The 26723-nt window shown below is 51.4% G+C and overlaps 1 protein-coding gene across 1 annotated transcript; it reads right to left on the reverse strand.

Moving 5' to 3' along the window:
- Positions 1 to 2355: 2355 nt before the first annotated feature.
- On the reverse strand, positions 2356 to 26627 carry PTPA (protein phosphatase 2 phosphatase activator). The gene is made up of 10 exons (XM_079324009.1): positions 26439 to 26627; positions 24383 to 24483; positions 23158 to 23244; positions 18353 to 18478; positions 17507 to 17624; positions 15945 to 16044; positions 14982 to 15106; positions 14411 to 14511; positions 9877 to 9984; positions 2356 to 4968 (listed from the first exon to the last, which is right to left on the reverse strand). Exons 1-10 carry the CDS (start codon positions 26461 to 26463, stop codon positions 4894 to 4896), a joined length of 966 nt encoding a protein of 321 aa, XP_079180135.1. The 5' UTR covers positions 26464 to 26627; the 3' UTR covers positions 2356 to 4893.
- Between the last annotated feature and the right edge of the window lie 96 nt (positions 26628 to 26723).

A 26723-nucleotide genomic window follows, 5' to 3' on the forward strand; every position in this document is an offset into this window, starting at 1 on the left:
CAGAGCATGGTGCTGGTGTCCAGCATCACATACTTCACCATCTCAACCCCCCCCATTTTCACACATGAAACTGGGAGGAAGTCACATCCAAAAAGAAAATCTGGGTACCTTGACTTGTGTAGTGCAGTCTGCTTGGCTTTATCTCTCCCAGGTGCCTTAAAACACAGGAGATGCAATAAAGAACTGATCCTCTGCTTTCTCTCCTTCCTCCATTTACAGGGTCAGCAAAACCTTAATTTACTTTCTGAAAGGAAGGAAAGTGAGCTCAGGAGGACAAACCCCACACCTTGGTGCCTGTTGGGTGGGGGCTCTGCAGCACCACTCCCACAACCCCATCCTGGGGATTTTTTTGTTCCCATGGGTGTGACCGAACCGAGCATTGAGGAGCCCAAATTCTAATGCAGGATTTCGATGTTATTTATTATCTGTGTTACAGTTGCAACTAGGAACATGGGGAGGGACTCGTTCCAATTTTAGCGACAACTGCATTAATGCCCTGCCTAGAGCCGGCCCATGAAGACATTCCCAAGCCCAGGCTTTTTATAGCAAGCAGAAGCAACCACTCCACCCCCTGGAAGGCCTTTTCCAACCTCCAAAACCTGCTCACAGCCTTGTGCTCCTCAGAACAAGCCCATCTCCAAGCTCATGATCCCTGTCACGGTTCAGCCCTCGCTGAAACTGATGTGGAGACAGCCCTTTTTCAATTTGGCTCATCCTAGTTTGAAGTTTGGCACAATTTTACAAGACCCTGTGTGTCCCCAGGATGTTCAAGGAGTTTCTTCAATGTCAATGGCAAGAGTGCTCATCCACCGAAGGGGAAGCAAAGTTAAAGGATGAAGATATCTCCTCTTGGCTATTAGAGCATGAAATGACCTCCAAAAGCCCTGTTAAATTCTACATCTGAGCCAGGAGAGTCCTTGTTGAAGCAGCAAGAAGATTCTTGTGAGCTTCTCAATTGTACAAGGTTTCCACCAGCGCACTGGCAGTGGGAGAGTTCAGGTTACTTTAGCAGTTATCATTAACAACCAGTTTCACCTCCTCCAACCCATTTCTGCCTCCTTCCCTCTCTGAGGAAGCCAGTGCAGTTGCAGGGACACAGTGCAGAGTCCAGGGCTCTTGTGTGGTTCAGCACCAGGTCCTTGGGGTACAAAGTGCATCTTCATCTCAGCAAGTGCCCACTCAGATTTTGCAGGTCCTGCTGTGGGGGCTTTGTTCATCCACTCGCAGGATCCCAGCACTGCACGGTGGAACTGAGCCACACACCAGGGACAAGCTAATACAGCAACAATGACAGCAAGCAGTATTTTTTTATTCTGTTATTTCTGTCTCCACATGAGGCTGCTTCACTCAACTCTTACTTCATCATCACTGGCTGCCATGAGAGATCATTTATAAAGGAGGGCTGTGAAGGAATAGACAGGGCAAGGCTGGCGGCGATTCACTAAACACACCCAGTGCAAAGGCAACAACTGTTAAACAGCAACACGAACTGGCCTACCTATGGCAACCCCAAAGATCCACTCTGAAAACTGAATTTACAAAAAAATGGCTTGGTCAGTGGGCTGAGGGGAAAGATGGCCAGAAACCCCAAGCTACGTCTGCTTCCCCTTCACTGCCCATCACGTTCGCCATGCGACACACTCAAGACAAATTCAAGTGCCTTCAAAGAAAACATTTGTGATCCAAGATGACATTTCTGCTCACCCTCCACCCCTCCACGCTGCTGCTGCTTTTAGCAACACACGCTCACACAGTTGGCCTGTGTTGATGGAGAAGATGTAACCCAGAGACAAGAAAAGGAGCATTTGCTAAGCACAGCTACGCTACCTCCAACCACTCGTGAGAAGGTCCAGGTTTAATTTAATCCAAGTCTATTATAAGTCCAACAAAGCTGCTGAACTACACTGATGCTGGAAGTCCTGAGTCAGCTCCTACAGCAGGACAAGAAAAAGGTTCCAGTTCTCACCCTGCCTCAGAAACAAGGCTCAAACATCCTTTGGTTGTGAGAGTCTCTGATCTTCAAGAGGTATTTGCTGGCCTGGGATCAGCCTTTGCACATCACCTACCTGCCAAATGCCAGATGGGATGGGGGGTGGACACAGCAAAAAAGTTAATAAATAAACCATACAATACAACAGAAAGACACCTTGGAAGGACACAAAGACAGACCAGATGTACTTGATCATGCAGTTAAATAATGAATCAATTTTAGTGCAAGCACGAGGTCAACCACCGACATGGCAAGTGCATCCACAAGGCCTTTCCCTGTGCTGAAGGCTCCAGCCATTGGCTTTGATGGCTCTGCTCCCAAAGCAGGAGCAAACCCAGGCTGAGAGAGACCAACACAGTCACCAGTGCAAAACACAGAAAGTTTAATTAAACCTACAACACGGGGGGAGGTGGGAAGTGCTGCCTGGGACACAGAGGTGCTGCCACGCGCGTGGGCAGAGGAGCTGAGCCCACGGGGGATGGTGCTGGGAGCAGCAGGGAGCCAAAGCAAGGGGCTGCCACGTGATGGGGGCACATCCCAAGCAGGCTGATAAGACTCAAAGGAGAATTAGCTGCTTGATATCCCAAAATCCCCAGCAGGACAGATGTGCACTGGGGCAAGCCACAAACACAGGGCTGTGCGTGAGCCTCCTCCCTCCGCCTCCGCAGGTCCCGAGCCCAGGGACACGGTCCCAGGGAGCAATGCTGCAGCTGAAGGGGAAGGAAGCACCTCTCCACCCTTTCTTGGTGCTGTATTCCACATTCCTGGAGTCCCTCCCATGTATCAATGTCAAAATTTCCACCCATCCTTTTGCATGGAAGCCTCATTTCCACAAGATGACCTGGAGATGTTTTCCTGGCCCTTGGGCAGGTTTTTGCTCAGCCACTGCTGGCCAGATGCTGCACAGTCATTTAAAGTATGGGGACACCTGCCAAAAGACACAGCAATGTGACAGGACACAGGTGAGTCTCTGCTCCAGGCACAGCCTGCTCCACTGGAGATGGACTCATCAATTCCCAGCAAGCACACAGATCTCCAGCAACATTCCAGGAGTGGATCCATTTGGAAAGCCAAGACAAAACACATCCCATTTAGGAGTAAAACAAGACTTAACCCCAGTCTTTCATTTTCATTTAAAATACAAGTGTATAGAGTTGTTTCAGGCAGGTCAAAAGCTCCTTGCCCCCACCCCTTGCCCAGGGTCAAGCCAGGAGCAGACAGGACAGCAACACTGCCAGAAAGCTCTGCTTCAGCTCTGTGGACATTTCACCACCTCTTAACTTAGGTTATTCTTACTCTCCTTCCCGTGAGTGCCTGCAAGAACCTTCAAAAGAAGGAGTGAGTAGGTCTGTTAAAAATAATGAAAAAAAAAAAAGAAAAAAGAAAAAAATCACAACCAGGTTTCCTCCTCCCAGCCCAGCAGTAAAGCAGTGCAGCAGCAAAAGCTGAGCAGCCTGGCTGGGGGCAGCCCCTTCATGGTCTGCAGGAATGCCAGAGGAAGGACTCCTGCTGCTCCTGATACCCAGCAAACACCAGTCCAAACCTCTGTCCCTGCCACACCCAGCCCAGGAACCCCAAGAAGAAACAACCCCACTGCAGCTGCAAAGCTGTGAACAACGTTGGTCACAACCTGTGGACAGACAGCTCATCCCAAAAACAGCACCAGCCCTTTCTGCCCTCCAATGATGCTGCTGGTGTGATCCAGACCACCAGCCTTCAACACACTGCTGCTGGTGGCACTGCAAGTGTGGTCCCCCTGCCTGAGGTCCAGCACAGCAACACCAGCAGGGAAGGACATAGGGAAAGAGCTTCCTCCAGGTATAACCTGCTGATCCAGGCTATTTATGCTTTTTGTTTCCAGAGCAAGTATAGAAGTGCATGAGAAGCTGCATGCTGCCCCCTCATGCTGCCTGTGCCCCAGGGATGTCCCCCTTGAAGAGCTGGGGATAGTGCTGCTTTGTGGGGAAATCCCTTTGCTATGGGGGTGTCACTACAGTTTATGACCAAGCAGGAGCAACCACAGTCACCTTGTGCCATTGAGGCCAGCCCAGCCCCAGGGCAGCAAAGCACAGTGCAGAGGGCAGGTTGGACCCAGTTATGGATGTGTGTGAATGTGTCAGGGTTTGTGCCAGTTAAGAGGGTGCCTGAGCAATGTCTTTGCATAGCTGTTCCCACAGAGCTGGGTCCCTCCAGGGACCTTGTCTTCAGCTCCAGAGCCAGCTCAGACTCCCACAGCCCAGAAGGTTCCCAGCTTCACCCGAGAGAAGAGGAGCTAATGGGAAAGGAAGGCCCAGGAACCCTTGCAGAAGAGGTGGAGGGAGGGTGCTTTCCTTACCCAGAAAAAGGGAGAGACTGTATCCTGGGCTTCCACAACCCACAGAAATTCCCTACAACTCCCTTTTCCCATTTCAGACCTCCAGTGCAGGCAGAGCTGGCTGACACAGACAGGCGCAGGCTCACACCTCACCCCGCGCAGTGGCTTCCCAAAGCAAACAGCAACAGGAAACTCCAATGAAATTCAAAAGGGAAATTGCAGTTACCACTGCCCAACACATACACACGTGCCTTCCTCCCCTCCACACCCCCTTCTCTTGGGAAGTGAAGCAGAGGGCCTTTGCAGCAGGGCAGCCCCTGCCCAAGCCCATCCCCACTCCCGGCAGTGCGGGCGTGGCAGGCGGAGCAGCGCGGCCCCGCTCGCCGCTGGCGACACGTCCCCAGGGTGAGGACGTGCAGGAGGAGCTGCTCCAGGTGCCATCTCCAGTGCCAGGCCAGCCAGTGCTTTGCATGTGTGGTTGCCGATGAGGATGTGCAGGAACGGATGGGCTGGGTGGTGAGGAGGGGTGAGGGGAGGAGGAAGAGCGCTGTGCTGTGCCTCCGCTGCCTCAGCTCCTCCCACGGTCTCCTTAAGATGTCACAGGCTGGATGGGGAGCAGGCTGCCGAACTTAAAGTGTTGGATCACAGGAAACTTCTCCAGGCACTGCAGGAGGGGAGATAAAGAGAGGTGAATTCAGGAGACATTTCCACCTCTCACATACAGCCTGAGCCACATCCTGCCCGCAGGGTCAGGAGACAACAAGTTCGGGGCCACTCAGCTCAGACAAAGGCAGAGGATCACCCCCATGTTTCCCCCCCGACATTCCAATCAGGCTTCTCAGGCCAGTAGCACTTCATAACCCCATTCCCTTCCCTTCCCTGCAGCCAGAGTCTTTTTCTTACTGAAATTCAGTATGGGGAGGCCTGGAGCATGAGCAGGAGCAGCATGTCTATGTCAGCAGCTTTCCCCCTCACCACTCTCCTTGCTCGAGCTGATGTCTTTGAAGAGCTTCAACCTACCAACACTGAGAACTCCAGAGACTCTCCCTCCCTAGTCCAGTGCCCACACTCTGGGTTTGAGGCACCATTCTGCAGCTGCAAGGCACTGACCAAACTGCATTCCAGACTCTCAGGTCTTTGATGGACAAGCACCAGTGATTTTGCAGCCATAGTTTAAGATATTATCCTATTTCCAACAACCCCTCACCCCTGAAATTCCCACCTCCCACTGAAGAGTAATGGATGACAGGTCAGTCACACAGATCCAGTACAAAGCAGATTAGCTCAGAGCTACTTCCTGCACTAAACCCAGACTCTGCATAGGGTGAGCAGGGCTGCAAGGGCACAGCCCCTTCCACTCACCAGCCCAATGGTAGGAAGGTCAGGGACTCAGTCAATAACCACGTCAGAGTTTGCCAGCACTTGCCTGGCAGAGCCACTCAGAGCTCTGGTTTTTGAGTCACTGCAGACTCAGACTGCCCAAATGACATGGAGGTCACAGAGCAGGTTCAACTCCATCACACAGAGCTCAGCAGTGCATGTTCACCAGCCATGATGTGGTTACAATTCTCCGTAGGAAGGAGTTTTGTGCTCTCCATGGGGCCAAACTTGACTTGCTGCAGCAGGGCAGACTCTGGGGCTGGGGAGGAAGCTGTGTGCTGCAGACAGCTCTCACCCCAAGGCAGGACTGGGCACAGGCACCCTGCCCTCATGCTGTCATCGTGGGCAAGCAGGAGGATTTGTGCTCAGAAGCCCAGGACTACAGTAATCCCTTTGGAGCCAGAGGTCAGGCAACTGGTTCCAAGCACAAGAACACTGGAGCCAAACAAGTTTAGAGGTGGTTAAAGTACAGCATGGCTGTGTCCACTCCTGGGGAATAACAGCCAGGCAGAAAACCACAAATCTCAATGGCAAGGCACCAAGAAGAAGTAAGTCCTGTGAGCATCAGGGCATGTCACCTTCAAAGCTTCCTAATGCTCAGAGCTGCTGCTGTCTCTCCACACAACCACTTAGACAAAGTCTCAGAGGAAGCAGGGCCGGGTAACACAGACATTGGGGAGAGAAGAGAGAAATGAACATTGGAGATGCTGACAGCTAGAAATGTCAGCCCAATTAGCTCCAAGGAGTCCCATGGAAGACCAGACTGGTTTGGGATCCAGATGAAGAGACTTTACCACCAGAGGGAAGAACAGGTATCCATTCCATGGAACACATCACCAGCTCAAGAGGAGACAAGCAGAGAAACTTCTCCTCCTCCATCCAGAAGGACTAGCCCAAATTCACTGGATTATCAGATGTACCAAGCAACAGAGCCTTCCTTGCATCAGCTGTGGGTGAAACTGTACCCAACACTCGCTCAATTTCAGGCTTATTTCTTTTCACCACCATCTTGATCACACTGAAGGTCTGCTTGGAACTCAACTGGGGAGTAGATTCATGCACCAAGTCCAGCCTTTAAAGATGGAACTGGGACTAGATTAGTTACAATGGAAAGTATTTCCTGACTGACTGCAGAGAAGGAAAGGTCAGGAGACTCAAAAGCAGGCTCAGGGGAAAAACATCAAGGCTGCTGCTTTAACCACACTCTATTCTGTCGACTTCTTCACTCGCCTTTGATGGAGAGAATAAGAAAAGCCTGTGGACTTTCAAGTGAACACATCTTCACCCATTATATTATAAATAGACACATTTGGGATTTCATAAACACACAGAGTTGAAGACACATTGTCTTCAGTCTAGTGCTCATCCACCCTGGAGTGCCTGCATCCAGACCACAGCTCCTGGACACACAGACACACCTGAGCTTTCTGTCAGCTGTTTAAAGTCAGTCCATAGAGGAGACAGAAGAGATGAAGGTCTGGGGGCTGCCCCATGTGGGATTGGGAAATCCCAACTGGGATGTCTCCTGCTCTGTTTCCAGCAGTGACTCCATCCTCTGCTGCTGCCTCCAGTCAGTCCTGGTCCTGGTATACCAGGATACCCAGCACTTCCCAGGCACCCCAGGTGTGTTACAGAGCTGGAGCCTTCAGCTGAGTGTCTGATTTCACCTGATCTAATTGCAATGGGTGATCTGAGGGGCAGGGAGAAGGAGGGGAAAACAAATAAAACCTGAAATCTTGCTCTCACTTTGCCAGTTAGACAAAATGACACCACAATGCCATTTTTTCCCTCTCTTTGCCATCACATGTCCCAGGCTGTGCCACAGAAGCTGCCTGCCTTGAGGTGGACAAAGACCCATGTTAGCACTTGAGGGGTGTTGCTGACTTCTGTTAATGCTGGCAGTGGCTAATTGCAGAGAGTGCACTGGTGAAAGCTACACAGAGAGCAGAAATTCTCTGGGAGCCAGCAGAAAAGAGACAAGATCTCCAGCAGTGACTTTGTGCCTGGCCTGAGACATCCAGATGGATTCAGTTTGCAAAGGATGAAGGTTGAGTGGCTCCTAACCTTGTGTCATTGCCAGAAAATCAGTCTAAGAGATCCTCTAGCTGCAAATGTTGGTGGAAGCTGCAGGGCCAGGCACACCATAACTGAATCACCTGGATCATCTCCCAAGCCAGGCAGGAACTGGCATCAGGGTAGAAAACTCCCCAGAACAGATTATATCTAAAGAGATAATTTATCTATTGTAAAGAACCCTGAGGAGCCCTGAGCAGGAGTGCCCCTCTCCTCTGCCTATCCAGGTGAAGACAGCTTCCATGCCATGGCAAGAGAGGACAACATTGCACAAGAATCATATTTTTAGTCCTTTAAGACCTACAAATATTATTTGAAGAAAAAAACCTACATTTAAAGCTCTTTGGTTGACTCAATGATTTTTACACTTTAGCCTAGAGAAGTATCATTACCCTTCCTAGCAGTTTTTGCATTCTCCACTTGACACAACTACATCTGAGATATTTCTAGAAACCTACAGTACTGGATCCAGCATTTTCACACACAAAGTCACCTGCTACTCAAAACAGATTAAGGTCTTCAGAAAAGACCATGTCTTGGGTGCACATAGAAGATCCAAAGAATCTCCCAGCCTCTAGAGAATCCCTGAGCTGTGCTCTCTCAAGCCAGGGAACAGGTAGATCTGCCAGCACATGGTGGCCCCAAGACATCAGTGAATGTGTGCACTGCACAGTGGGATCATCACTGCCAAGCTCCCCCAGCCACAGGCATGTGGGGCACCAGGCAGGAGCACCTCAACATCCTGGGGAATTTGGGATGCCAGGGGAGCACCCAGCTTGTGAAGGAACTGATCCAAAGGAAAGGAAGGACCACAACACGGCTGTTGAGGCAGCAGCAGACCACACTGAAGCTCTAGGTTTTAGGAGACTCATGTTTCACTTTAAAGGCACTCACAGTGCTGTAGTCTTCCCTTCAGACCCCTCACCTCCCACAGCTTAGCCTCCAGCCCAGGATTTTCCAGCAGGCAGTGTCTCCAGCCCCTGTGACAAAGCTGCAGCCCAGGGACAGCCCCCTCCCCAAGGAGCAGCCCCGGGCACCCCTCCCAGGAGCAGCCAGGCCAGGGGGGCAGCCCCCAGCCCCACTTCTCCTCTCTGGAGGCTGAGAGGAAAACTGAGCTGGGGGCGGAAGGAGCCAGCGGGCCTGGGAGTGACACCTCACAGATTAGAGAGGTATGTGGCCTGGAACCTAAACACAGGATGTGCAGTGCAGAGGAAGGGCTGGGGGAGGGAGCGGCCGCTCACAGTTAACCCCTTGGTGCTGGGCCTGAGCAGAGCTGCCTGCAGAGCTGTGTACCAGCAGCAGGAGCTGTCCCAGCTCCCAGCAGGAACGTGGCTAACACCAGCAGCACTGCAGGGTGTGGGATTAACTCTTTCAGGCACCACTGGTCCCCACCCCCCGTGCCAGCAGGGAGTTGCACCATCCCTGCTCCTCCAGCGCTTTAGTGTGGCCAGTGTGTCCTGCAGAGCCAACACCATTCCCTCTGGAGGCCCAGATGTGGAAGTTCCTGTCCTGCTTCCTCAAGCCCAGGGTTAGTTTGAGCAGGAAGGAAGATAAGGGAGAGCCAAAACTGCCCAGTTCTCCAGGTCAGGGTTCACCAGGAAAGCCTGGGGCAATGCCAGCAGAGCTGGTGGGTGGAGGGTGGCCAAACCAGAGAGGTGGCTGTGGTCTCACTGGGCTGGCACGTGGCATGGATGGGGCTTGTAGAAAGGGTAAATCAGTAGGAAGCATTCAGCCTGCTCTGGACTCTTGAAATATGGGATGGTAATTTAAAATAAGTCTCCTCTAGCTGGTAAAATAGTGGTAGACCAGAAGAACAAACAGATCAAGACATTGGCCCTAATTTGGAGATCTTCACTTGCACTATGGTAAGACAAGACATGGCAAAAGTCATGTTTGCAAGGAATGGTCACTTTGGGATTGGTTTTGGGGCAAACATGAGGCAGGAGCTTCCTTCAGGCCAGCAGTACCTGAATGGCCAGGGGCTCCCAGGCCACAGCCAGCAAGGAGTAACAAATGGCTGTGATGGGGTCCCCACACTGGAGCAGCACAAGCTCCCTGTGGTGCTGTGGAAGAGAGCAGGAGTGTGGCTGAGCAGCCTCCCCCTGCCCACAGCACTCACCTCTGCCTTGTACATGCGGATGAGGCCCTGGTTGACCTTGGACCAGGAGGGCACGGCGCTGATGTTCCAGAGCTGGTTGGAGTGCTCAGCAAAGGGGCCTGTCTTCATCTGAAAGAGACCCAAGCACAGGGCTGAGGGAGCTGGGCCAGCCAGGAAGCTCGTGCACCAGCAGTGACTCATGCTCACACTCTCTCCAAGCAAACATTCCCACCAAGCCCAGTGACCCACGCACCAGCCACCTCACTGCGTCTTCCCTCCCTCCCTCCCTCCTCCCTCTGTGCTCCCTCCCGCTGTGGCCACATCACATGAAGCCATGGCAATCCAGCTCCCCTCCTCCCCTGATAAAATTAAGCCTTTTCCTGCCACGCTTTCCTAATCAGACCTCCCTCTGCACACCTCCCTTTTAATGACTATTAAAAAAGCCCCACATAAGTCCCGTTTTCCCCCCAACTAGAGCTTGGCTCAACGCTGTTCCTATTCTACCCAGAAACCTCCCAGTGCAGCACTGCTGGGCTTTCCAAGAAAATGACTCATTCCCCATTCAGATCAACAACAAGCAGCAGCGACAACCGTGCTGCCTTCCCTGAATACAGAGGGCAGTGCAGGTTGGCAGCAGCTCTGTGTCCACAGCCCACTCCACACCTGCCTCTAGCTGAGGAGGGCTCTAGGGGAAGCAGAGGGGACATGCTCTCCAAACTAGCTCCAGAGCTGCGAGCTGCTGGCTTGCAGCAGATGCTTTACATTTTTTTCCTTTTTTTTTTTTTATACTCCACTGTTTCTCCTCCCAGGGTGAGGGGTTTGGAGGAGGGAGGGCAGGAGGGAAGCTGCAATCAGGGGCAGTTGCATGTAGATTCCCCGGGCAGTTGTCTCTCCTTCTCCTCCATGAACAAAAACAGACCCTCAGGGAGAAAAAGAAATACAACACAGCCACTCTGACTGAGCGAAGTTCCCATGACATCAGAAACCACAAGGCCGGAGCTCACGCTAAAAAGGAGCGTGGGGAGACAGGAATCTCTTGGACTCTCATTCCCGACCTGGGGCTCCAACAACTAACCCCTTCCCTCTGTGCACGCACAGGCTGGAGAGAGGGTGGGAAAAGCACCTCCAAAACAACCTCTCTGCTCACTAAAAAAGCAAGCAAGGCCAATCAATGTGCTTTGGGAAAATGCTGCTGCCTTTCTGCAATGCCTGTGTGACACCAGCCTGCAGCAGAGAAAGAAAGGAAGAGAGGGAGAGGGTGGGAGGACCCAAATCACCCTCTGAGGAGTGGGGTTTGTGTTTTAAACCCGCTGCCCTTGGGGCTGGAGCAGCAGGGGAAGGGGGTTTGCAGCTCTGCTCGGTGCTGGGAGAGCACGGGTGCATCTGCACTTCCCCTCAGAGGCTCCTGTGAGCCGGGGGATGACAGATGAGCCTCTCCCTGTCCCCTCTGCCACACGCTTCCCTGGTGGGGACGAGAGGAAAGGCGCGCACACAAAGCGCGGCGCTCCCGGCGCGTTACCCAGCACCAGCATTTGGCACTGATGGGCACCCAGAGCAGCGGCTGCCAGGGAGCTCCGAGCCAGGCGGCCCCAGCAGAGCCTCCCCTCCCACACCACAGCGGAGTTTTGATGCCAAACCTTCCCCCACTGTCACTGCCCTGCACAGGGGCATCAGCGACCAGCACTGAGCTCTTCTCCCCTTCCCCAGTCAGAGAGGAGGCACAGCTGGCCAGTCCCACGCTCATGCCTCTGGCCCTCCTCACCCAGGACACCCAGTGAGGGATGACTTGGCCATGGTTTCAAGCTGGGGCAGGAAAAATAAGAGGGATGAGAAGGGGGACCAAAAAAAAAAAAAAAAAATCATCTCCTTCCAGCCACAAAGGGCAAAGAGGGAGAGCTGGGGGGGAGAGCGAGAAGCGGCGAGCGCGCTGCAGTCCCGCAGTGACCCCAGGGGAACAGAGTGAGTCAGAGCAGCCATATTGAGCAGGAAATTACTCACAGACGTGGCGTTCCTGCCTCTCGGTTCCCAAGAGAATCGGCCTTTTGTAAATGGTTCCTCTGTCAGTGCAGGGGGGAGGGGGACGGCTGAGGCCGTGCTTTCCTGTCAGCTCCTTCCCTTCCAGCAGAAACCCGAGCCCTCCCTTCCCAAATTTAGAAGCCAGATTGAAGCTGAAATTCCTGCTGCCTGCCCTGAGCTCTCAGAGGAGCATCTGGGCAAGTGCACTGATCCCCCACAACAGCTGGGGTGTACCCAGCTCCCCTCTTCTGCACACACACAGGCAGCCCTGCATCACTGTCCTCCACAGCCCCTGTGTGGGGGGCACTACAGGGATGCTCCCAGACCCTCCTCATCCTCACACCTTCAGGTACCACACACACCCCTTTGGCAGCAGCAGGGGAACAACTCGAGTCCCAGCCAGCTCTGCACATCTCACCCTGTTCCAGAACCACGTGTTCAGGTCCAAACCCACCCTGCAGATTTCCCAACATCAGGTCAGCTCATGCAAGATTCAGTGCCGAGCCTGGGTGTTCCTCTAAGGAGGATGCCATGACGGGTTCAGCCTGGACATCAACTTGCTGCTGCTTTAAAAGCCTGAGGCTTAAATAAACGCCTGGCAAACACCACAACAGCTTATATTTATATTCCTGAACATCACTTGGGAGCTGAGAACAGTATCTGCTCAAGAGAATATTCTCTCAGTTGACAGAAAACAACCTTCCTCAGTTGTAGTCCGAAACAAAACCTGCTCTCGTGTCAGCAAGATGTACCAGACCCACTATGAGAACTGTTGTGGTGTTTGTTACATGTTTAACACCTTTAAAGGAGAGCTGTTTCCAGATGACAAGCTCAGAAGAAAATAATACTGTTCATTTATTAAAGTCTTCAATCCCTTCTATCCTTTTTCCCTGCTATTTTGTTTTGTTGTTGATTTGGAGAGAAAGCATTTGGAGGGCACTGAGGCTGCCTCGCCCCCCCTAGCGGCAGTCACTGCCTTCCCGGGAGCTTGGGAGGGAAAAAACCCACATTTCAAAAGGAAAATCTTTATAAAAATGAAGCAGTACCCTCATGGAGATTCACTGAATACACCAAGGATTTGGTATTGCAGGTTGCTGCCGTCCCTTTCAGCTCACGGCAGGAGGGCCAAGAGGGCTCCTTGCCACCAGGTGGCACTGGGGAACTCGGAAGAAACACCCAATTCCACGATTCACAACAAATGTGAAGAAAAGGAACTCAAAGCACTCATTTAAAAGTCCACTAAAAAGCTGACTTTCTGCAGGCAGAAGCAGAGTAACCTGAAGCAGCAGGATGGTGCTGGGTATTTTAAATTTCACCTGTCAACTGGGTGCTGCAGAATCTTCTACACACATTTCAAGAGACGTATGTTTTTTAACAGCTCACTGCACTGTCTGGATATTACAGAGGCCTAAACTAAAATAAATCTTTGACCATCTTGGCTCCTGATTTCCTGTCCTCATCTTGATCTCTTCCACCAGCACCTCTTTATTACCCATGGTATGATTTATCTTGGCATTAAGGGTTAAACCCTGTGAGGTGCTGAGTACTAACAAACCCTACCAGATTTAGCAGGATTTGACACAGCACCTCCTGGGGTTTGGGCCAAAGGCTCCTATGAAGATTTCCTAGATGAAAGGCTAAGTTCAATAGTCTGTAACTTCCCTTCTCATCTAATCACTAAATTAGAGAGGCAAGGAAGGGGGAAAGTGAACAGAACAAAGGGGAAGAACTGAACTCTGTCCTTCAAAATTAATCCCATCAACTTTCTCTTGCCAGAGACAAGAAATCCCTCACCACAACAGAGCGGGTAGTTCTTGCTCTCCCTGTCCAGACTGCAGTGAGGGAACTGGGAGAAACCCAGCCAAATCCTCCACTGATGCTGCAGGCAGCAAGCCACGAGCTCCCTCACTGAGAAACAGCCCATGGCTGCCAACAAGCTGAGGATCACCCATCCCTCTCCAAAGGGTCCTGCAGTGCCTGAGCAGGAACAGTTCTGAGAGCGCTGCCAGCTGGGGGAATCTCAGCACCACCTCTGCTCTAGGTCAGCTGCATTTAATGGCAACTCTTTTGGTAGAATTTGGATAGACAGAGCAGCACAGAGGTTTGGGAACATGCCCTAAGCAAGGAGAGGCACAGGGCTGCCAGGCAGCACCCAAGGGCTGGAGGGAAGGGAGGTTGTCTTGGCAAGCCCAGTCATTTCACAGCTCCTACTTCATCTTCCTAGTGTATCTACAGGAACCAGTTTTCTCCATCCAAGCTGCCACTGACTGATCCAAGTGATGATCTAAAGTTATTTGTTAGCACTTGTTACAGCTCCCTTCAACTACAATCCACAGCCCATCCAGCTTAATTACACTTTCTTCTCAACATCCCTGTCTCAGCTCATTCAAGGAGAACACTTCAGCCATGCAACAATGGTTCATCTGCACAGTTCCACGAGAGCAAACAAACAGGCAAAGGAGGAAGAGAAAACCACTGCCAGAGCCAAGTATCTAATGTCAAGAGAATGTCCCTGTGGGACAAACCTTCCATTCCTCACCTCTGTAATGAAGAGGATGCACTCCAGGAACATGAAGTCCTTATGGTTTTCATTTACCACCTTCTCGTCAACAAAGTGCCGAGGCTCCAGACTTGGATGGTCTAAAAAAAGAGACAACAGGAAGTAACCTGCACAGCAATCCCCTCCTGAGACCAAGTTCAACCAGGTGGTGTACTGCCCCTCACTCAGAAGTACAACCCTCCCATCAGAGCTCTTTAAAAGGCAGCACAGTGCTGCTCCCTTCTATCTCATCTCCTTTTTAGTGCCTCTGCAGGGACAAAACTCCCCAGAGCAGAAACTGCATTCTTTAGCACCAAAACCAAGACTCTCCTTTTAAAAAGCTTCACTGCAGCCATAGCAATAAAGACAGAAGGAAGCCTTCCATCTCCCAATGAGCTTTATTTGGAAAGCTGAGGTGAAAAAAAATATCCAAGTCCCAAACTCTCCTGCTGCATTACACACAAATCTGACATACTTGAATTTAAAAGTCAGCCCCAAGCCCCATCATCTTTACAATCTAGACAAATGGGGCAGAGGGCAACCCAGGACACAAGAAGATTTTTATTAGTACCTATCAGCTGGGAACTGCCCCATATGAAAGGCAGGAATTGGAAGTCATCCAAGCCCCACACGCCCTGGCTGCCAGCAGGTTCCATCCTGTAGGTTTTCTGCAGTTTTCTCATCACTTCCAGATACCTGAGGCCAAAGGGAACAGGAAGGGTTAAGGCAAGGCCTTCTCCTGTCTTTAACTTTTGTGAGGATAAGAATTACCAGTCAGGGAAAGGCCACAATTTATCAGTTGTAAACAGGATCCCCACATACAGCACAGTTCACAGAATACAGATTCAGCTCCTTTGCCATAGAAAACAGCCTGATGGTACCTAACACCAAATGCACAGAGAAATCCAGTGGCAGGGGTTTGTTTTATCTGCAGTGCCTTATGATCCTGCAGATCTTTCCTCATCCCTACTGTTATTTGAAAACATTGACACTTCGCATCCCTTCACCAACTTCCAAAAGAGCACAGAGTTTTCTACCTTGCAGCAATCACTACTTCCACTTTTCAGGTGGAAAATTAAAGCTGGAAGTACTACTGAAGAAAATTGTTTCCATGCCAGCAAACAGTGATACAGCTGGGATTAGACCTCTGGACTCCAAGCACCCATTCCACCAGTTTCATCACCATCAACTCTACCTCCTGGGCTGGAAATACATCTAGAGGAGCAGTGGAGGCCTGCCAGTTGCATAGATTTTTTTTTTTATTTTTGATGCCTGAAGATATGTTAGATCCTCTGATCAGATTTTCTTGTCTATCACAAAGCACAGAGCCTCACCCACAGAGCTCAGGAAGGACACTGCCTCTGAAGACAAGGAGCCATCATCTCTTCTTGAGATAGTTATACCGGGTCAGAGTACAGTCCACTAAAAAGTACATCTGCTCCTAATTTTGCCTAAAATTGTCTTCAGCTTTCCCATTCTACCCTTCCCCCCAAACAGCCCAATTCTTCCAGCCCTTCTCCTCCCATTACCTCACCTGTTAAACACTTTGAAGACAATGGCCATCTGGTCATCCACTCTGAGCACACCAATTTTGCAGAGGCAGCAAAGAAAGGCTGCAAATGCAGCTTCATGCCCTGGAGTTAAAAGACATGAAGAGACATGACACAGGTGTCTCTAGCCCCCAGGACAACCTTTCTGTGGGCACCACAACAGCTCTTCAGAAATCACAGCAGTCATAGTCCCCTCCCAACACTGTTGTCACTGTTAATGCCATGAGCTGACAATATTTCATCCCCCTGCAGCACCCACCCAAATTATACCTTCTAGACATTCATAAGGTGATAAATAACTTAGAAATAAAAAGTCCTAAAGGAAAAACAGCTCCAACTGGGCATGCTGGGAGCAAGGCAGGGACTTTCCCAGGAGCTTGGCACAGCAAGGGAAGTGGAGTACTGCAGAGTCATCTGCTTGGGGGATGCAAGACAACCTCACATCTGCAAGCAAACAGATTTCCTCCTGCTACAAAAATATCTCCATGCTGGAAGGATGCAGATCCCATGACACTGCCAGGAACAGCCTGTCCCAGAGGGAACTGGGATCTCAGGCTAAGCCTCTGCTTGGCTAAGCCTCAGCTTGGTGCTCCAGCTAACAGCGAGGAAAAGAAGTGAGCAGCAAACCCAGAAATGTCTTTTAGTGGGAAGGAGCACAGAAGAAGGGAGAGTACAAGATCAGCAGCTCCACACCATGGACAGGTGCAGCTGCCAGTGTAGGAGCAAAGTGCACCCCTACTCTGGACACTGTGAGCTGGGACATGGGCCCCTGACCTGAGACACACGGGATGGGAGGAGAGGTTGAATTTCCTTCTCTGAGCTGACCAAACCCCATCCAGCCTTTCCAAGGACAACATCTCCCCCTGGTGCCAGTGAGCTGCAGCCAGCACTGCACAGCCTGCAATCCTTCAGCCTTTACCCACAGCCTCCTCTTCCTCTTCCCACCCAAGTCCAAAGTCACATTTCCTTGCACTCACAGCATCCTGCTCTACTGCCTCTTGGTGAGGACACAGCTATCCTCCAGAGAGGAGCAGAGCACGCAGGCAATTCTGTATTTAGCTCTCACTGAAACCTGTGTGGTTACTTCACCTGAAATTCAGTATCTCCTCAGATGCTTCTACCTTCAGATTTCAAAGTCCCTTTGTAACTAGTGACTCCCTTCTAGAGACCACCAGACCATTATGATGTCCCTCAAGGAACACCTCCCTCTGAACATGAACATGGCTCTCACTCCGGCTCCAGTTCAAGCCAGTGTATTTTATCCCTTTAAACTGCCTGCTGCAGGACTGCTGCATGCAGTGAAGCAGGTCCTACAGCTCATCCCACAATAGCTTGGTTCCCATTTCCTTGGGTGAGATGTGAAAGGGTGTCACAGCTCTAGCACAGCTCCCAGTCCCAGCTCTCAGTCACAACCCACACAGGGCAGAGGGGTGAGAGGGCCATAAAAGGAAGGTGTTCATTCCAAGCTGGCTCTAAAAATAGTGGCAATTATATATTTAAATAAATACAGCACCCAAATCCAAAGGGTCCCTTCCAGCCCAGGTACCTGTGCCATAGTCAATGCGGGTGGAGTTCCCCACGGATTCCTTCAGGTACACAGCCACTTCTGGGGCAGCATCAGCCAAATGCTTGGGAATCACTGCTGACACCAACTTTTCTGCCTCCTGAAAGACATGGAAGAATCCCCTGGGTGAGCACAGGTCTGTCACAGACCCTAGGGACAAGGCACCCTGTGCTCAGATGTTGTCACAGCTGCAATGGTGCTATGCAATGCCTGGAGGTAGAATGAGAGAGGAGCAAATTCTGCTGGAGAAGCCATCTCCAGAGATAGAACAAGTCAGGGAGAGCTTGTCCTGAGACCTGTTCAGGCCACACATATTCTGTAGGACAGAAAAGCTTCATCACCCATGAACCAGTTACCCACTGAGCCATCTCCAGGACAAAAGCATCACCAGAGCAGCAGAGCAGCTGCAAGGCCACTGCTGCTGGGACTGGGACTGTGCCACCTCCACAGCTTGGGGCAGGGCAAGTGCTCTGAGCTGAAGGAATTCAAGCCGTTTTCCCCAGTCTTCCTCTCATTTTGTGACAGAGTGGGCAGTTACAAAGCAAAAGAATTCCTTGAGCTTGGATAGCCCTTGTGACTCATCCAGAACTTGGAGACCCAGCCAAGAGCATTTACATGGCCCATATGCTCTCACAAGAGGAAAAGATAGCACCAAGTCAGGGATAAGGGACGCATATCAAGAGGTGGATCCTTCAAGGCTTATCTGAGCAACTCCTCTGCGAGCTGCTTGGCTGCCACACAGTGACAGAGCCACTCTCCCACCCCTGCTGGGCACACTGCCCTTCTGTGGGAGCTGCAGGTAACATTGCACAGCACAGACATGCTCACCTGGTCTAGTTTGGCATACCAGGTCCTGAAGGCTTTGTTCCCAAAGCGAGAAGGTTGATCCACTGGCGGGGTTTCATCGATCCATCTGTCGAGGGTGTTCAGCAGAGCCACCAGCTTTTCAATGGGCTACAGACAGCAAGAGGGTGAGGGGTCACAGTGGCATAAAACAGAGCAATCCCTCAGTCTCTGACATCTCTCCCCTTGATGGGAGTCATTAAAGCCCACACCATTCCTCCCAAGAGAGGCACGTGGAAATGGGCTGTGCCAATCCTCCTCAAAATGCAGAGGGGACAGAAAAAATATTCTTTCCCTGCAGGAAAGCAGTCCAGTACAAAGCCCAGCCTGAGGCAGACTCCCCAGTTGCCCACACAGTCTTTCATGAGCTGTAACAGCACTGTGCTCCAAAATCTCTTGGAGAAGAGCTATAGCAAGCTCCCAGCTGTAGAACAGCCCTCACAGGACTGAGAGGCAAGGAAGTGCTACACTATTCAGGGACCTCCAACACATAACTCAGGCTCAACATCTTAAGGGTCCTGCATTTCCCATAGGATAAAGAATAGCAGATATACAGTGCTATGCATCCTCACCAGTGGCTGATGATGTGATTTAAAGGCCCTTCTCAAGGCTCTAATAATTGTCCTGAAGTGTCTCTTAGGAGCCAGGATTAGCAGTTGATGCTGTTAAACCACAACACATTTGTACAGCAAGTCAACCTTCTCAGTATGATTCCTGTTGCTTCAAACTCCTACCAGCCAGACCACCAGGCAGCTCCAGCCCAGGGACACCCACTGCATGTGATAAAATACAACCTGTCCAGGGGAAGAGGCAGCCTGGTTAGCCCACCAGTGCTCTCACCAGAGCAGGAATGAGAAGCTCTCAGAGAAAAAATTAAAACACAAAGCTACAACAGCAAGACCACAGCCATGAGTGCTGGAAGTGAGGAACACGTGTAGAATATCTGAGAGTGGCCATGAAGGAAAAGAGGTGCTGTAGGTGACACAGCACAATGTCTCCAGCTGTGCTGGCAGACCAGAGCTGGCCAATGCACACCATCTCCCTGCCTGGCCCAAATGGCTGGAGAACAGCTACACTCCCCATAGCAAGAGGCAACACCACAAGCAGCACTTTTAGCAGCTCCAGACGGTTTCAGGAGGCTCTGCTGAAAACTGGTCAAGCCTGCCAGAGGCTCTGGGATTCTCCCTGCCTGACTCCAAGCAGCTGGAGAGCCATCAGCTGCCACAGCAGCTGGCCAGGCCCCAGGCAATGTAGGCTCCTCTGTCTCGAGAGGGGATTCCTCCTTCAAGGGGACAAAGAGGACAGCAGAGCGGCGGCTGGTTTGACTTTGCTGGAGGCATCGACCGTGTGAAGCCGGCTGGTCTCCTGGGCTGTGGTTCAATTCTTCACGCTGCTGTCAGGAGGACAAGGAAACAGCAGAGCCCAGCAAGATTCCAGTCCTTGAAGTGCCACTTGAAGGGGGTGGGCAGAGGCAGGCATGGCAGAGCTGTGCTGCCAGGGAACCAGCTGCAGGACGCTCCTGGGAGGAAGGGTCTTGTGGCAGAAGCAGTGACACACAGTGACTCCTGAGGTGCCACCCCAAGGACATGTATGTGTGCACCAAAGCAGCACAGCCTCTTCTGCTTCAGCTCCCTGCTCCCAAAACACTGTAGGAATCAAACACATTCCCATTGCACTGGGCCCACATTTGGACTCAGCCCTACTCCTTCCTGGCTATTGCATTCCCCTCCAATTAGGCAGCAGCATCCCCAGCACTGGATTGCATTAAATAATTAAATCGTGGTGGTGATTTATCCGCCGGCACCAGCAGCTCATTATGAAGAGCCGCCGTATTTCAAACCCTCTCCACGAGCACTCGCTGCTGCCTGGATAAACGGCTGGCATGGACCAGCTCCTTCCCTGGGGAGCAGAGAGCCCAACCTTCCCTTCCCCACTTGCTGGCTTTAAAGGGATTAAAAGCCCAGCCCCACTGAACACGGGAGAGCAGGACCCAGCTGCCGGCTCAGCCACATCAATAAATAATTAAAGAGCTGCGGCTCATTTTGGGCTCAAGGCCTTTGAAAAGGGGGTAACTAAAAGAAGCAGCTTCCCATTGTCCAGCAGAGGAAGCCTGTACATCCAGGGCTGACCCCTGTGGGGGAGAAAGGAGCTTATGGGAACACAGCCATCAGCACCACTGCAGCCTGTTTTGCCTGGCTGGGTTTTTAAGCTCTATTTTTGCTTTACCTTTCCAGTGATCAAAGCAAGGGCAGCCTCCCCCCTGCTCTCCTTGCTCTTCTCGTTGTGCTGATTTTGCATCTCCTTGACCCTGAGTCTGCCACCGGTCCCAAAGGCAAACCACAGGGCTTCCTACAGAGCACAGACCTGTCAGCAGCTCTCAAGAGCAGGGGCCAGGCAGACAGAGGTGCTGAGGAGGCATCACGGCAGCCAAAGCTGCCCGTGGAGACCAGCTCTCCCCCTCTGGGCTTCTCAGGCCCTGTCAGAATAGGGAGCTGCAAAAATCAGAGCATTTGCTGCTTCCCCCACTTCCCTCCTGGAAGCAGAGCAAGCCATAAGACCGACCAGTTTTCCCCAGTGCATTGGGCTGTTTGAAGGGAAGGTCTGCTCCTTGCATGGCAAAATTAACCTCGTCCTCCTCACTGCACTGCTCCTCTGATCCAAGTCACTGCTCCAGGCTGCAGCCCCAGCAAGTGGCTGATGGATCCCCACGTGGAAAGCACTCCCTCCAGGAGGGGAAGGCAGGTCACAGCCTATCACTCACACAACCTTGTGCCAGACACAGTGTCTGTGCCAGAATCTGCTATCAGTGCCTGTCAGATGCCTGCAGCAAACCCTGGACAGCTCCACACAACGTGTCAGGAGGAGCAGAGCAGGCTCAGCAAGTCTCCAAGGGGACTCAGCCCCCACAGGAACCTGCAGAAAGGTTGGTATCAACACACACTCTCTGGAAACCACTAAGCTGCCTCTTTCAAAGCAGAGCAGACCATGCTTCCATTTTTTATTCCATGGCAAAGCAATACCAGTAAGTCATAGAGAGGATATGCATTCAGCAGAAAAGATTTCAGGAGGTCATTTGCCAAAGGAAGGTGTCCCTGGCATTTGATCAGGGAGGAAGATGGGATGGCACAAAAGCACATTGGTAGCAGGTACAGCAAAAGAGAAGAAAGCTGAGCAGAGATGCAAGAAGAGGCCACGAGCGGCTGAGCCTTTAAAAGCACAGATAAGCAGTTTGATCTACAAAGGAGCCTGTGTGAACAAGCAACCTCATCAACAAGACAACCCTGGGGAGGCTCCACCTGTGCCTCCAGTCACAGGCTTCTGCTCTCCTCAGTGTGCAGGGAATGAGATTTTTTTCCTGCCACTTCCCAAGCAGTTGGGACTGTGTCTCATGTTTGTTACTTGGACTGGGACCGTGGATGGAAAGCATTCATTCCAAGAGGGCTCTTCTGCAGACACAGCCCTGGTACAGCTTTACCTGACAGCTCAAAGGGCTTGCTGAAGAGGGTTGGGTTTTTCCCCTCCTCTTTGTTTTGTTCATTTTTAATGCTTTGTTTCCCTAGAAGTGCTCTGTGAATGGCTGGGAACAAGCGAGATCATGACAAAGACAAAACTCAAAGGTGAAATGCAAACAGCAGAAAGCAAGAGCAGCATTTGACAGCAGTTTCTACTGAATTGAAGGAACAAAAGGGGTGCACAAAGCCTGTTAGGGAGAGACTCATTATCCCCATCCCCTCTATGAACTACAGGGGAGTTTCTCATTCACACACTGGCTCCTAGAAGGGAAGGCTGGACTCAACACAGTACTTCAAACATGAAGACTGGATTAAACACCATCATCAGCTGCCTTCCCACACCAGAATGAAGCTATAAACACAGGGTCCAGTCTGCTCACCATTTTATCTAAATCTTTATACATCACTCTCAGTTTTCTTGCAGGTAGCCAAGAAATTCCTCATTGCAGCACAGACCAAGGGAGGGGGATTCAGTGTGTAACAAGGAAGCAAAGCAGGTGGCCAAAGTGTGTTCTGTGGATTGGCAGCACCCAGAGAACCCTCAGGGCAGCAGTGACACCACTGAGGGTGCCTGCCCTTTCCCTCTGGCTCCCTATGCCCTGAGAAGGTGAACAACAGCCATTAAAATTGGCTATGGCAGCAGGCAGGGACAAGTGACAGCCACTTTCATGCAAGGGGAAAACCAGGTGCTTCCTGCTGAACACCTTGGGGGCAATCCCACCCCACAGGTTAAACCTCCCTGCCCAGCACCCCTGTGAGCTCTGCAGGCCCTGGGACTTTAGCACGACCCTGGGCAAGGCAGGTGCAGCCAGTGACACACCTTGAGGTCACAACTGTCAAACCAGAGCTTGCACAACTTAGCTACAGCCTGGGCTGAGGAGATTGGTGCAATTAACACTGTCTGAGCAATGAGAAGGGACAGGCAAAGAAGTGGTTGGCCAGCAGATTTTCCTACAGAAAAACCACCTGGGGAACAGGAATGGTACAGACATCCCAGCCTTTTGCCTGCAACCAGGAGGGAATATCACATCTTCAAAGCATCACTGGTTCCCCACCAACTTCTGCCCATCAAGCACATCCAGAGTCTCTGCATCCTGAGGGGAGGATGGCACCCTGGCATTTGCATCCCCAACCACACCCATTCTCCCTTGGCTCCTAAATAAGCTATCAATTCATTCCTCAGCCAGGAAATACTCACTGTAGAGTAAAAAAAATAAATGAATAAAATAAAAGAAAGGCAGGAAAGGAGTAACAAGAGGATGCAAACTCTTCTCCTACCTCTGAAACTTTGTATTCACAGGTCAGCTTCTTGCCCCTGACACCTTCATTCAGGGTAAGGATAAAGCCCATGTAGTCTGCATATGCCTGCAAACACAAGGAGGGCAGAGCTTTAGGGAGAGCCCAGGGTCTGTCTGAGCACAAAACACAGCACAGCAGCATCCTGTACCCCAAGGGAACCTTTCCCAACACACAACACCTCTTCCTTGGAGACACCCAGGCTGCAGGGCTTGCTGTGAAATTGCTGCTCTTTTTGGCAGCCCTGGCAGCAGAAAGAAGGTGGTGATTCGCTGCAAAAATTACAGAAATGAGAATCCTAAAAACGCTCACACTGACCCCAAAATCATTCCCTCAGCTCCTAGCAGGTCAAGTTTTAACTCCTCAGTTGTGCAGAGTCTCAGCTGTGCCCAGCCATCCTGCTCTGCACTGCTTCTCCCAGACCTGCGCTGTTACCTTCCCTTTTCCCCTTGGACTCTTCCCCCATGCTCACAACAGGGGAGACAGCCCAGGCTCCTCACTCCTCTCTTGAAATGTGCTGCTTTGGAAGCATCATCTCCAGTGCAGATCCACTGCAGCACACTGCCACTTCTCCCTCCCTCCATCGAAATCCTGACCAGGAGCAAGTCCTTAAACCCAGGAGATTTAAATTGGAAGCTGCACCCAGAGGTTTGCTTGACACCTGGCTATAACCTCAGCTTCTCTCAAGACACCTCATGTCAGTCATCAAGCAAGAATTTGCTCCTAAGAAGGAGACAAGTCTGGGCAAACACCCCAATCCCTCAAGGGCAGAGAGGGGAGAAGCTGCTTGTTCCACCAGCTCCACACAGGCTGTAAACAAAAAATTATCCAAGAAATTGAAGGGCTCAGCTCTAGAGTCCCAGAACAGCACAGTGGGAAGGAACCAACCCAGGCTGGTGCTACCAGGGCCAGGCAGAACCATATTAAACAGAGCTGGGTAAAAGTTTGGTTATAAAGTACAGGCCAGATAGGATGAAACAGTCACCAGCTTCTCACCCAGCTTGTTGGGAGGGAGCAATGATCATTACTGCCAAGTAATTTTCCTACAAAGAAGCACCAACTCTTCTGCTTTAAAACACAAATTTAATTATTTCCCCTTCTCTGCCCAAATCTTCTTTACTTCCTGGCTATTCCCAGATCAGACCTGACTGCCACCAAAAGATCAGCAGCATTTCCCAGTCCTCCCTGCCCCCAGAGCCATCCATACCTGAGATCGTTTCCACTTGGCCATGTCAGAAACCACATTTATCTCCTTTTTGGGGACCATGAAGCATTGTTGGACAGGAGGAGCCACCTCCTCAGAGGTGCCTGGGAGATGCAAAAAAAAAAAAAAAAAAAGAAAAAAAGGTAAACCAGAGGCACTGGAGAAGGAGAAATCCTCTATTTTTCCTTCTTAGAAATGAGCTTTATTTCTCAGAAGATAAAAAGCACACAAATCCATCCAGCTGGGCTGCAATTCCACCAAGCCCTTCTCACCAACATCCTCCTTAGAATACTGCAAGACTTCAGACAGAAGCATTGTCTGTCTTCATCATTAAAGATGCATTTCTCATTCAGACAGACAGACAGACTAGTGTAGTTTAATTGTTTCTGTCTAGTGCAGCCAAGCCTCAGGTCATGCTGAAGCACTGAGCTCTCCTACAAACCAACTCTGCCCTGTTTTAAGAGTTAATCCTGACCTTCATTCCTCCAGAAAGGATAACTCCTGCATGGACAAGCTGGAGCAGTGCAATAAATGCAGCCCAGAGCTATAGCTCTGATCCAGGCAGCACCAGAACTTGGGGGATGATGGGACACAGCCTCTTCCAGGTAAAAGCTGTAAAAATAATTTAATTTCAAAGCTCTCTCAGAGCCTTGGATGCAATATTTCATGCAAATGTGAGTTGCTAATGAATTCAAGGGGCTCTTTTCTCCAGCACCTGAACCCAGGGCCCAACCAGCAGAACCAGAAAAGTTCCAGGAGGTTTAAAGTGATTTGTATTATGCTCCTGTAAGTGCAACTTTTCATAGCAAGAGGCAGTGCAGAGAGCACTGTCAAGGAACCTGGCCACTAATGTCAATTTATTAATTCTGTCAGAGTCACTCAGTTCACCCTTTTCAATCCCAGAAAATGTGCAGGCACTTATGCAGCACCAGCTGCCCTGGCACACTCCAGCAACTGCTGTCCACAACCCAGACAATTCAGACACTGTCTCCCTAACAAATACCATCAAACTCCCAATTCCTTAAAGTATCACCAGCTGCATTTACATCCAGAAGCATCAGCAGCCTTTTCCACAGTGCTCTCTAGCAGAAAGATTAGATTAAAAGGAATCCAAAGTCCCAGGAACCACACAAAGTCTGCTATAGATTTGTCATGCAACCTTTGACAGTCATTTGACATCTCTGCCTTTCACATTCCCCATGCACAGAATAAATCCAACCTCATCTCCAGCCCTGAATGTTGCAATGTTTGGTTCTTTCCTGCAGAAGTTACTACAAAACTTCCAGGTATGTGGATGAGATGAACATGTGATGAATTTAAATTAAAGACACGTGTGTCTCTCTTCTGAAAATTCAGCACACAACTCACAGTGACTGGCACCGTACCAATGGAGCTGTGCTTTTAAGAATTTATAACATGAAAATAATGCAGCAAATAAAGCAGCAATGTGAAAAGGCAAACACTGATGTGTCCATCAGTACAGGTGACACAGGGCAGCGTCCTGGTCTGGGTGTTTGCCATTAACAGAACTCCTTTCATTTATTTGCGTTTGTTTATCTGCCCCACACTTTGGGCAATTCCTCTTGGTGTGGAGACCGGGAATGCTCAAGGAAGGGAACAGCGAGGGCTGCAGGTTTCAGCATTCTGGGATGAATAGACAGGAGTCCAAGCCTGCTGGTGTGACAGATGGGAGGGCGGTGGGTCAGCTTTACGACGAGCAGAGTTTGGACAGAGGAGGCACTTTCAGGCTCGTGTGAGGAGGGGGCGTCAAGGGCCCCCGGCTCAGCACGAGAACCAGTCACAAAAGCGGGCCCGACCCAGGGCTCACTCCCGCCCACCCATTTCGCCCTGGGCTGGTGTCAGGGCTCGGGGGCTCCAGGTCCTTCACACCCTCAGCAAATCCCCCCTCCCCGGGCCGGGTGCTGCTGCCACCGCCTCCCGCAACGCGGGCCCGGCGCCCTCGGTCCGGCACCCCCGGAGCGCAGGGCCCTGTACGGGCGCTCCCCGGCCCTAGCGCAGCCCCCAGCTCCGGTTCCCAGAGCCCCCGGCCGCTCCTCACCTGCCCGCCGCTCGCTCTCTGCCATCTTCCCGCAGGCCGGCCCGGCCGCTCCTCACCTCCCACCTCCGCGCACGCCGAAGCCGCCGGCGGCCATCTTTGAGCAGGGCACGCCGGCCGGCGCTCTCGTTCCCGAAGCTGTCACAGGGCGCAGTGGCCCCTGCCGGCCACCGTCGTGCTCACGCCGCCATGTTTGTGTAGGGCGCACCTTCCCTGTCCACAACGGGGAAGGACGGGTGTGTGCGAAGGGGAGCGGAGGCGTGAAGAGGCGCTGAGGCGTATAGAAAG

Source organism: Erithacus rubecula, assembly GCF_903797595.1.
Source record: "Erithacus rubecula genome assembly, chromosome: 21".
NCBI classification, from domain to species: Eukaryota; Metazoa; Chordata; class Aves; order Passeriformes; family Muscicapidae; genus Erithacus; species Erithacus rubecula.